General features: G+C 39.3%; 1 protein-coding gene across 2 annotated transcripts in view; it reads left to right on the top strand.

Moving 5' to 3' along the window:
* The window catches only part of NELL1 (neural EGFL like 1), a 794433-nt gene that overhangs the window by 143170 nt on the left and 638978 nt on the right, over positions 1–12285 (top strand). For both annotated transcript variants that reach the window (XM_032413839.1, XM_032413840.1), the window contains exon 5: positions 10646–10742. In XM_032413839.1, the coding sequence (XP_032269730.1) occupies positions 10646–10742 (97 nt within the window). The remainder of the gene's footprint in view (positions 1–10645; positions 10743–12285) is intronic.

The following is a 12285-nucleotide window of genomic DNA, read 5'->3' on the forward strand; positions in this document are numbered from 1 at the left end:
ATCCTTCAGAGACTGCAAGTTCACTGCCTCCCAAGGCTGTTGCTTCCCTCTGTGTTTTCTGACTATTAGAAAATTTTTCCTATCTTGAGCCAAAAATGCCTCTTTGTAGCTTACGCTTATTGGTATATATTTTACCTCTTTTAGTTACACAGGGTGAGTCTAATCCCTCTTCTACATGAGAGTCCTCCAAATATTTGAAGACTTTATCATGCTATCTCTCAGTCTTTACTTCTTCAGACTGAACATTCTTCAGCCATTCATCATTTGATTTGGTTCACAATCTTCCTTGTGTGTCTGTTCAGCATCTGAGAAGTTTCTACAACTAAATGTGATTATCTCCAGGCATATTGGCTCAGATTATAATGAGGTAATTATCTTATGGTACAGTTTAAGATCACAACATCCCTTTTGATAGCCTTATCTTAGCTCACTATTGACCAAAATGGCTAATATTTTTCCATATGTATTTCTGTTAAGTAATAGATCTCAGATTCTGTCTTTGAGAAGCATAGTCCCTAAGCATGGAACCTTTCATTTTTCCATGTTAAGTTTCATCCTATTTGGCCCTAATTCCTTCCTATTAATGTCTCTTTTAACCCTGATGGTATTATCCTAAATCTGGTATGATTGAAACAATCATACCAACTTCTTATTTCCCCAGAAACTCAAGCACATCTGATATTAAAGTGCCAGACCATAATATAAAAATACAAGATAGGAGAAACCTAACAGAGCCAGTTGTCTCACCTCATCCATAGTCAGCATCATCTTGGAATGCTATCAGAATCATGAACTTTTAGCAGAGAATAAGGGCTGGTAAGAAGTAGTGGGAGAGAGATATTAGGGGCATAAAATATGATTAAGAAGGGAAAATGCCTTGGTGTAGAAACCTAGATGAGGAAAGAAAAAGGAGATAGTAAAATTTGGTTGGTAGGTAACAAAGGTATGAATTGTTTTTAAAAAAATTTAAGTATAATTAACATACAGGTGACTTTGCTTAGCATTATATCTAGATTCATCCATCCATGTTGCAAATGGCAAGATTTCATTATTTCTTATGGCTGAGTAATATACCGTGTGTGTGTGTGTGTGTGTGTGTTCATCTATGGATAAACACTTGGGTTGCTTCTGTACTTTGGCTATTGTTGTTAAAGGTACAATAAACACAGGGGTGCATATATCTTTTTGAATTAGTGTTTTCAACTTTTTGGATAAATAACCAGTAGTGGAAATACTAGATCATATGGTAATTCTATTTTTTATTTTTTGAGGAACCTCCAAACTGCTGATACCACCTTGCATTCCCAGCAACAGTGCACGAGGGTTCCTATTTCTCCACATCCTTGCCAACACTTATTATTTCTTTTTGATTTTAGCCATTCTGACAGGTGTGAAGTGATCTCATTGTGGTTTTGATTCACATTTCCCTGATGATGAGTGACGTTGAGCATCTTTTTATATGTCTGTTGGCCATCTCTATTTTCTTGAAAGAAAAAAAGTCTATTCATGTCTGCTGCATATTTTCAATTGCATTATTGTTTTGGTTTTGAGTTGTAGAAGTTCTTCATATATTTTGGATATTAACTCAGAAAAGGTATGAATTTGATGAGTGTTTTGTAAGTGGATGAAGCAGGTCACATGAGGACTTGATGGTCTCTGGGAAGATCTCCTCTCTATGGAGAGAACCTCTTCTCTGGCAAAGTCTCTCCAGAAGTATTTGTTAATCTCATTTGAATACGTTGCCCTTTCATTTACCGCAACAAAAGTATCTCCTTCCCAGGTTGCAACTTCGCTGCCTCTTTTGTTTGCATTTGTATTTACTTTGCAGCCAGCTGGCAAGGAACAGTTTGGAAACCTGCTGAGCCCTGCTACTGTCCTCCCTCCTGAGCTCTGCATAGATTTAGCTTGGAATTCAATTCTTACATGTTGGGAGCATACTGTATTCATTCCTATAATCCATCTTCCTGACTAATCTGTTTTCTCCTGTATAAATGCCAGAGGTGCATTTTTTTGAATCGAGTCATTTGCTGTCAGCTGGTTTTGTTAAACAGATGGGTAGGAGGAGACCGCAGAGTGCCTCTTTGGGGGCATTCCTTTCATGTTTTTCTGGTACTGTGTGATGTGTATTCCATGTTAGCAAATAATAGCCAGGCAACCTGACATGGAAATTCAACAAGTAGCTCATCAGTGTACACAGTTAGCAAACATTCCCATCATGGTAGGTTTTGAGGAAGTATTTTGTAGATTGCCATGAATGTTTAGCAATTGTCAGGGCCAAAAATACTGCTAATGATACCATAGATGCCTTGTTCTTTTAAGTAGAGGTGAAGAACTCTGTTCTCACATTTGCCCTATGATGCCCAGACTGGGAAGATTGTGTTACGCCCCTCTTAGCATAAGACCAAAGAGGGACTTAGCCCCCGTGCAAAGTCATTACCACCTTTTAGTTGCGGGGTGGGGAATGGGAACAGCATGGGAATTGCCTTGTGTTCTGTATAGGGCACTTTCTCCAAAGAGCACCATGGTATTCACTAGTGCCAGCTAAAAGGCAGTGAGGATGAGGCTCTTGTCTAGCAAGAGAAGGTCATTGCAACTTTCCTCTTGAGGGAGAATGTGAACATTTTTCTTTAATTCCAGGAAAAGCCCAAGATAAACCTCTTCATATAGCATGTCATTTGAGCTTCATATTGTCTTCTTGAACAGCAGCATATAATACATGCTGATCCACATGGTTTACATTGGAAATTCATTCTTGTACGTAATTAGGAAAGGTATCATGGAGTCCCTTCAGAGGTCTGTCTTCATCCAGGTAAATAGAAATCCAATATTCCTTCATAAGTAGTGTTGTTGAACCATTGCATTGCTTTGTGTCGAGCTCTGAGGGCTTTATCTGTTAACAGAAAATCGAGTTCTTCATAGAATATTGACAGGTCTTTTAAGCAGATGGGACACTTGCTAGGGAGGGCATTCTTAACCAAAGTCATGAATAACGAGATGTTGTACCTTGTGAAGAAAATTTCTGATGTGAGCCCTTGATTCAGTGAGTGACTTTCATGAGAAGTATCAGTTACTCTTTGCATTGTTCATTCCTCTGAAGCAGTTTTTATGTTTGGATGTTTAATTTTGCATGGTATTATATTAGAAATGAGATACATGTTAAAATACATGTTAAGATACCTGTGTACTAATGGCATGCAAAATTCCCATAAATTCTCATAAATTTTGCATGGTATTGTATTAGAAATGAGATACATGTTAAAATACATGTTAAGACATGTTAAGATACATGTATACTAATGGCATGCAAAATTCCCATAAATTCTCCCAATATAGCTTAATAGGCAGTGCCTCGTTTGAGTGCAAGGCCTAGAAACGTGATTAAGTAGGAATTGGGTTTTCTTTAGCCATAAGGAAGGGTAGATTGTAGACGGTTGTAGGGTAAATACAGATTTGTATCAGATAGCCTATGGGAATGTGATAAATTTGATTATAATGCATTCAACTTTAGCACTAAATTGCTTATCAAAAGGACTACACTTGATCTAATTAATTTTCAAGTTACTGTTTCTCTTGTTCTATCTGGTTTTCCTGTTAGTGAGTCATCTGCCTCACAGATTCAAACTAGCTATCCCTATCTTTTTTTTGCGGATGAAAAACTGAGAGGGGTTCATCTTGCTCTTTCGTTTGGTATTCTTGTGTAGATCTCATGAACTGGGGATGGTGAAAGAAGACCCTTGAAAAGGGTGATCACATTTCACTTGTTTTCATGGACTATAGTATCTGCAGAAAAATGTCAAGTTTGACCACGTAAAGTCTTTGCTGTATTACTTTAGAGCTTGTATAAGTGTCTGTAGCCCTCCTCTTAAGAGAGTATCAGGGAGCATTCCTTCCTTTATTCAATAAATAGATGGAGTAGGCACTTATTTTGACTAGCACTCTTCCAGATACTAGGGATACTGACAAGAAGATAAGATAGAGGGGCGCCTGGGTGGCTCAGTCGTTAAGCGTCTGCCTTCCGCTCAGGTCATGATCCCAGGGTCCTGGGATCGAGCCCCGCATTGGGCTCCCTGCTCACCGGGGAGCCTGCTTCTCCCTCTCCCACCCCCCCTGCTTGTGTTCCCTCTCTCACTGTGTGTCTGTCAAATAAATAAAATCTTAAAAAAAAAAAAAAACCATACAGGGCAGGCAGGGTATATATTTTAAAAGGGATGTATGAGGGCAGTCTTGAAGTAAGAATTTAAAGTGAGGGCCCCTGCTCACTGAAGCCATCTTCATTTTCCCAGAAACCTTTCTAAGGATTGGCTAAAACCAGTTCAGGTCCCAAATGGTCCTCAGAATGTGTCTGGTACTGGACTGAGCAAAAGTGTTACGAAAAATGTCTTATTTTACTCCTATAAAAGCAGTGTATTTATTGTTATTGCTTAGGTTATTGTGTATCTAAACACAATGTAATAAGGAAATCCTCTACCTCTCTTTTGAGGCTTTCTAATCTTACGTAAATTTAAAAATTCAAGTCTTTTGTTTTTGTTTTTGTTTTGTTTTTAAAGATTTTATTTGAGAGCACAAGCAGGGGTATGGGCAGGCAGGGGGAGAAGCAGGCTCCCGGCTGAGCAAGGAGCCTGATGTGGGACTCATCCCAGGACCCTGCGATCATGACCTGAGCCGAAGGCAGATGCTTAACTGACTGAACCACCCCGGCGTCCCTAATCTTATGTAAATTTATGATGAACTTTGAACAAAAGTCAAATTTGTTAAATGTCAAAGAACTTGTTACCTTGGAAGGATGTAAAAATCCTAAGATGTTTGCTTAGGGTGCTCCTGGGTGGTTCAGTCAGTTTAGGGTCCGACTCTTGGTTTTGGCTCAGGTCATGATCTCAGGGTCTTGAGATCGAGCCCTGCCTGGGGCTCCAAGCTCAGTGGGGAGTCTACTTCTCTCCCTCTGCTCCTCCCCTTGCTCTCTTGCTTGCTCTATCTTAAAAAAAAAAAAAAAAAAAAAAAAAAATACTTTTGAGTTGAAAAAATAAGGGGAGAGTTTATTTTCTCCCCTCATCCCCCCCCCCTTCCCCCCTTTTTTGTTTTTTTTAAAAAAAAAAAAAAAAAAAAAAAAAAAGTTTGCTTGGAACTTAGAATAATGTCGAAAAGTTTGATATATGGCTTGAACAAATTAAAAGAAGCCAATGAATATTTTAAAACAAGATGAAAATACTGAAATTTTAGGATGCCTTAGAAAATGTTTTGTCCAGAAATTGTTTTTAATCTACAGTTTAGTATCTAAGTTGTCAGTTTGCTCCATAACTGAAGAGGTTAAACAGCAACAGAAATGAATGCTGTTAATTCCTTTGGGTTCTTTTTTTTTTTTTTTTTTTTTTTTTTTAATTATTCACTTGTTCTAGCTTTTAAATTTGTAAGTGAAAAGAGATTTGGGACTATAAAACTTTCAAAGCGGAGGAAACTTATGACAAAGTAGATACTATGTTCTTGAATTTTGACATTGACATTGCACATCTTTAAATACACTCCGTGTGACAGGTGATGTCCTTCCTTGAAATTGTATTCTGAAGCGCAAGCAGGCATCTAAGACCCTGGTAATCCCATTGCAATAGATTCCGCCAGTGGTCTGTAATGGGTCATGTGACCTGTGGAGCTTTGCGTTCTCAGACAACTGTGAGTTTAACAGAATGGTGGTACCTACTAGGTGCCAAGGCATTAAACGTATTTCATTGAAGCCTCAGGGCAACCCATACCATCATCAGTAATAGTTCTGTTTTTTCAGTTGAGGAAGCTGAGGTACGGAGAAATAACTTGATTAAGGTCATATAGCTAGTAGAATACAGAACTAGAATAGAAATCCAAATCTGTTTTATTCTGAATTCATGTCTCTGCTCCACCACACTATCTCTGGTATCTCTTGGTCTGTGTGCATGAAAATACATCAGTCCTCTTTGATTTTCAGTGGGACATATTAGGGCAAATAATGGCCGGAACTACAGAAAATCCTCTCTCTCTCTCAGTGGGTTAACATAGAATTTTATTGCTTAGGTAGCATGCAGTTACGTGTATCTAGCTGGCAGGTAGCCTTTCCACGTCATTTAGCAATCTAGGATCTTCCATCTTGTTTCTGCCCACCTCTTAGTTCTCTATCTTCTCTAGTCACCTGAAAGAAGGTGGAGGGAATGTTGAAAGATGCTTGAGGGAGATATTTTTGGGGAAAAGGCAGGCCTGGAAGGGTTGCACCTCCACTCACATGACCTGGCCACCCTTAGCTGTGAGGTTGGCTGGAAATGTAGTGTAGCTGTGAGCCCTGGAGGAAGAGAAAAGGGGCTTCTGGGAGAGGTAACCAGTGTTGGCCACATACTTTGGCACATGAACTTGTTTTCTGCTTTCCTTCCTGATGACTAAGTCAAGTTAGGAGTTTTAACTTACTTGAGTGAGTAGCACAGATTTGGGGGTCTGGTCTCAAATACAGCTTAGCAGTTTACAAATTGCATAACCATGGACAAGGTATTGAACCGTGCTGCGCCCAGAACACCTACCTGATGGTAGTGTTGTGAGGGATAAGTGAATTAATACATGGAAAGCCCTCCACGTGCAATGCTTGGCACACACTAAGGGATGGGTAAATGTTGGCTTTATGTCTGCATGTCAGCTCCACTTTGGCTTTCATCCAAAAATGTGCTCCGGTGTTCCCTTCTTTGGAAAGTCTTCTCTGATTATGACAGAATTCTGATTTTCCTTTCTGCTTGCATAGATCATTGCACTCCACTGAATGATAAGGTGTGTGCCTGTGGGTTGTCTTTCTGGCTCAGGCATTTGACCTGAGGAGAGGGACTTGGCCATACTAGTTTTGCTGTGTGTGTCCCCGTAGCCAACACCGTATCAAACACGTTGTAGATAATCTGATATTGATGTGAAGGAAACCTCATTAACCAGAATATTAGAATATCAAGTTTCTATTTCCTGACCACACAGGAAACCAAGGAGTTCATTGCATTAGCTTTGACTTTTCATCTGACTTGATGGATACTAGATTTAAGTGACAGATCACTGGGCCTTACCTGCCTGTCCGCCTGAGCCAGTCCACCTAAGCCGTAACCCAGGAGTCAGGCCTTCTGTCAAGATTGTGTTTGTCTGGCATGTCGGTGGTATAACTCCCTTGGTAAAGGAGGTACAGATAGGGATGGGAGAATCTTATTTCTTAGCTTATGATGTGTTACCGGCATTAATCTGTGCAATACTCCTTTTGTTTCATTCATTCATCTTTTAGTCATTCACTTTTTCCTCCCTTTTGCCCTTCCCATTCCTTTAGGAAAACACTACCATGTGCCTTATGTGAGTCTTTAAATTTGTAGGTGTCCTTGGCTAATAGATAATTGTTTTGAATGTGTGTATTTTTAGTTTATATGTATTACAGACCCTCTTGCTTTTTTTTTTTTTACTGTAGTCTCAAAACTATTTTAAAATAATTTTAATCTTACAGGAAAGCTTTCAGGATGGCACAAAAAACAATCCTGCACTCGGCCCAGATTCTGTTTTCTGTCTGCACGATGTGTGTTTACATGTGTCTGTATTTCTACATATTCGCACTGTTATTTTGAAGCCTTTGAGAAGAAGTTGCAAATATCAGGACTTTACCCCTAAATACTTCAGTGTGTATTTCCTAAGAGCAAGACACTTCAGTATACATGACCAGTTCTCAAAATCAGGAAATTGAACATCAATACAATACTAGTATATAATCTACAGTTCAAGTTTCACCAATTTTCCCACTAAAGTCCTGCATAGGATTTTTTTTTCTGTCCCCAGCTCCAAACCAGGATCCTCCCTTTGGTTTCTTTTAATTGGGAAATATTCCTCAGTCTTTGCTTTTTATGACATGGACACTTGAAAGAGCACAGGCAATTATTTTGTGGAATGTGCCTCAAATATGGTTTATATGCCTTTTTTTTTTTTTTAATCAATTTAGTTAACATATACTGTATCAGTTTCAGGACTAGAATTTAGCGATTCATCAGTTGCATGTAACACTCCGTGCTCATTACATCATGTGCCCTCCTTAATGCCCATCCCCCAGTTACCCCATCCCCCCACCAACCTCTCCTCCTGCAACCTTCAGTTTGTTTCCTAGAGTTCATATAGGATTCCTCTGTGTGGGTATTTATTTTTTTAACACTGTTTCTAAGCTCTCTTCATTTTGCTGTGTCTGGATCCAGCTTGTTGATTCGGCCTGCTACCTGGAATTCTCCAGTGAGGTTGGTCACTTGGAGTGAATTGTTGGCAGGGCTGGGGTGGGGTGGGGGGAGGCAGCAGCCAGCAGATTTTCATGGCATCAGAAGGGATCCTGATGGGGGCTGTGTGACCCCCGAAATCATACCCCTTTGACACAGCCACGAGGGCACTACCCTGCTTTTTGGGCTGATGGTTGAGAAAGCAAACATCTGGGGCCCACTGTTTCTAAGGCAGAAGGAGCATTTATACTTGGGAAGATAAGGCATGATAGAAAGTTGATTTTTTTTTTTTTTTTTGATCCTTCATGCACTTAATAAACATTAACAGCCTACTCTGCTCATTGGAGCTCACCTTCTGGTATATTTAAAACCAGAAAGAAAGCATTGAAATTGAAAGCTCTTCTCATTCCGACAGATGCAAATGTTTTAAAATGAAAGGTTCAGATAAATAATTTGACAGTATTTTCAATGTATTAGTAAAACAACCTCACAGAAAATTAAGCTTCCGCCTCTTTACCTAAATACAGCGATTTCCATTTCTTTCTGGTCTCCTCTGAAATTCACCAACGGGGAACATAATTTTGCATCCTTGTCTCCATAGTTCATAAATAATTTTACATTCTACTTTCCTCCAGTGAAGATTATTTTGTCTATACTTTCCCATATTTCATAACCTGCATATTTGTCACTCTTAATGACTGTAGTAAATTACATCAAGCTGATCTATAACTTATGCATTTCACTTTTGTTGTAAATTTGGCTTGTTTCTAGTTTTTTGTGAATATTAGAAAAACCCCTTTTAAAGGAAGTGTATATAGCAGCTTCTTGGGTTAAAGCAGTTTTGACAGATGATTGTTTCATCTAAAATTGTTCATTCTAAGCTGTGAAAGAGTTTGTGTTCCTGTGGAGAAAACATAGCCTGTCTTTTTAAGGGAGACTTATATTGCCTTGTTTATGTTTTAAGCCTCCGTTTATAATGAGAGGACAATTAGTACAGATGGATCGAATACATTTAGAGCTTTCTCCATTGAATACCTTGCAGTATTGTTAGGAAACAGCACTTTTCCAGTGGGGAGTAAGAGTGATGGGCAGTGTGGCTAAGCTACAAGGCTGCAGTGTGGCCGCTCCCACCTGCAATGTCTCACATTCCATCCCTGGCTGTGACACAGTGGGTGGTCTCTCAGTTCTTGCCTTTTGAGAGCCACTCGAGGAACAGGTAGCTCTTTGGCAGGCGGCAGTCAGTTCCCTTCCAGCATGGAGGTCTGATGAATTTCCAGACCTTTGGAAGTACCTGGAGCTGACTTCTCCTGTAGCTGCTCTGAGCAAGAGCTGAGGAGAGCAAGGAATGGACAGGTCATCAGGAGTTATTGAAATTCCGCGATGGTCTCTATGGCACCCCGTCCAGAATCTTCTGAGCATCTAATGACAAGTTCAATTCTCAGGCAAGCTTCTCCTTCCCCTTCTCAGTAGAGAAGGTGTTGAGAGGCACTTGCTAGGGGTGAGGTGAAGGCCTGTGATCAGCTGGTACCTGGTGGTTGCAGGGACTATTTCTAAGGGGAGCACAAATCTCAAGATCTGTGAGTAGGGCTTGGTAGGGCAGAACAGTTGAGACTATTCAATTGTTGAGTAGTTTCAGGAGATACCTTCAAAGATCCTGGGGCTGTTGTATCCTCTGTGTTAGTTATGTCTTCATATATCTTGTGAATATTTTTTTCATATATTGGACTTTCTTTTTTGCTCCATGAGGGCAGGATTTTGGATGTCTGGTTGATGGCTCTGTCTCTTGTTTCCTCATGTGGAGCTTGGAGCCTAAAAAGTGCTCAGTAAATATTTGTTGATGGGATGATTTCAGTTACTTGATTTTGTAGACTAAGCATATTACCATGTGGGCAACTGCTCACTTGCTGGAAGGAGTATAGCAGGTTACTGTAGAAATGGGTAGGGGCCAGATAAACCAAAGCCAGGGAGGAGTAGAGTGCAAAGGGGAGTGCATGGGCTTTGCAGCCAGGCAGATGGGGATTCTCATCCCAACTTAACTGCTCCCTGTCTTAACTTGTGGTTGACCCATTTATGTTCTCTGAACCTCAGCTTTCTCATCTGTAATGTAGATCAAACCACTTTACTCGCAGAGTAGGTATAAGGGTCATTGCTCAGAGCAGACACTTAAAAATGTTACCTTTTTCCTCCTTTCCCTGCTGAAAAGGTGAAAATAGAAAGCCAACAGAGGCCCAGTTAATGTGTCCAAGTGTTGTCAAGAAGTAGATCTCTACGTTCATGTTACCTATCATCTAAAACATGCCCTTACTGCCTCCATCTCTCTATACCAGCAGCTAATGCCATGAAGACTTCAAACAACATGCCAACCTTTTGGTTCTGTTTTGAGCAAACTCTTTATTAATAATTGTTCTTTATCCCTACAGGATTTATGAACGTGTGATTGACCCTCCTGAAACCAACCTTCCCCCAGGAAGCAACTTATGGCTTGGTCAACGCAACCAAAAGCATGGCTTATTCAAAGTAAGCACTTCTTTCTACTTCTGCCATGTGCTTTTCTATGTGCTTGACATGAATAATTGTCAGAACAATTCTATGAAGTAGGTGCTTTGAAACTAGACAGGCAAGTGACTTGTTCAAGGCCACACAGTTCACTGTACTGCCAAGTATGGATGATGCATAATGTAAATGATCCTCTTAATGTTTCTTACTGACCTAGTTTTGAGAGGCTTAAGATAATCTTCAAATTGGTTTCCATTCTCAGAATCTGGTGGTGTATAGGCAACAAGTCTCAGCTTCCGTGAGCTTTGGTTTTCTTATTTATAAAGAAGGTAATACAACAACTACACTGTTGTACTTTATAGAAACAGGACACAGTGATAAAATGAAGAAGTTAAGAATATGAAATTTTAAAGTCTTGATCTTCAATAGAATGGGTGACTTTTGCATTGGGCAATATGGTAAAATAGAGGTTTTAAAAAAATTCTTCAAAATGCCTATAAATGCTGGATTAAACAGAACAAAAATCTTTTAAGATCCATTATTGCACTTACAAGAAAAAAAATTCTTAGAGACCGAATACATGGAGAAAAGTGAAAACCAGAGCGATATCTGCCATTACCGAGAAGTTGGAAACTTAAGTTTCTTTCCTGTTATTCCAATTTGATTGAGATATAATTGACATATAACTATGTAACTTTAAGACGTGTAACTGTTTGATTTGATATACTTGTATATTGCATTATGATTACCAACAGTGTTAACTAACACCTCCCTCTCCTCACATAATTATCATTGGCTTTTTCTTGGTCATGAGAACATTTTAAGATCTACACTCTTGGCAAATTTCAAGTACATAATACAGTATTATTCACTGTAATCACCATGAATCACCATGAGTACCTTAGATCCCCAGAGTTTACTTGTAATATAACTGAAAGTTTGTATACTTTGACCAGCATCTCCCCATTTCCCCTAACCCCTTGCAACCAGCATTCCACTGTCTCTGTGAGTTCAGGTTTTTTTATATTCTACCTATAAATGATACTGTGCAGTATCTGTCTTTCTCTGTCTTATTTCCCTTTGCATAATGCCCTCAAAGTTGATTCACGTTGGAAATGGCAGGATTTTTTCCCTCATGGCTGAATACTATTCTATTGTATATATACCACAACTTTTTTAGCCATTCATCTGTTGACATATACTTAGGTTTTTTCCATGTCTTGTCTGTTGTGAATAATGTGGCAATAAATATGGGGGTAAAGATATCTCTTTGAGGTAGTGATTTAATTTCTTTTGGATATATACTCGGCTTAATTCCCCCAGATGTGGGATTTCTGGATCACATGGTAGTTCTATTCTTAATTTTTTGAGGAACTTCCATAGTGGTTGTACTGATTTACATTCCCACAAACAGTGTACTAAGGGTTCCTTGTTCTCCACACTTGTTATTTTTCTGTGTTTTTGATGATAGCCATCTTTACAGATGTGAGGTGATATTTCTTTGTCGTTTTGATCTGCCTGATGACTAGTGATTTTGAGCACCTTTTCATGTATCTTGGCCATT

Source organism: Phoca vitulina, unplaced genomic scaffold (assembly GCF_004348235.1).
Source record: "Phoca vitulina isolate PV1807 unplaced genomic scaffold, GSC_HSeal_1.0 scaffold16, whole genome shotgun sequence".
NCBI classification, from domain to species: Eukaryota; Metazoa; Chordata; class Mammalia; order Carnivora; family Phocidae; genus Phoca; species Phoca vitulina.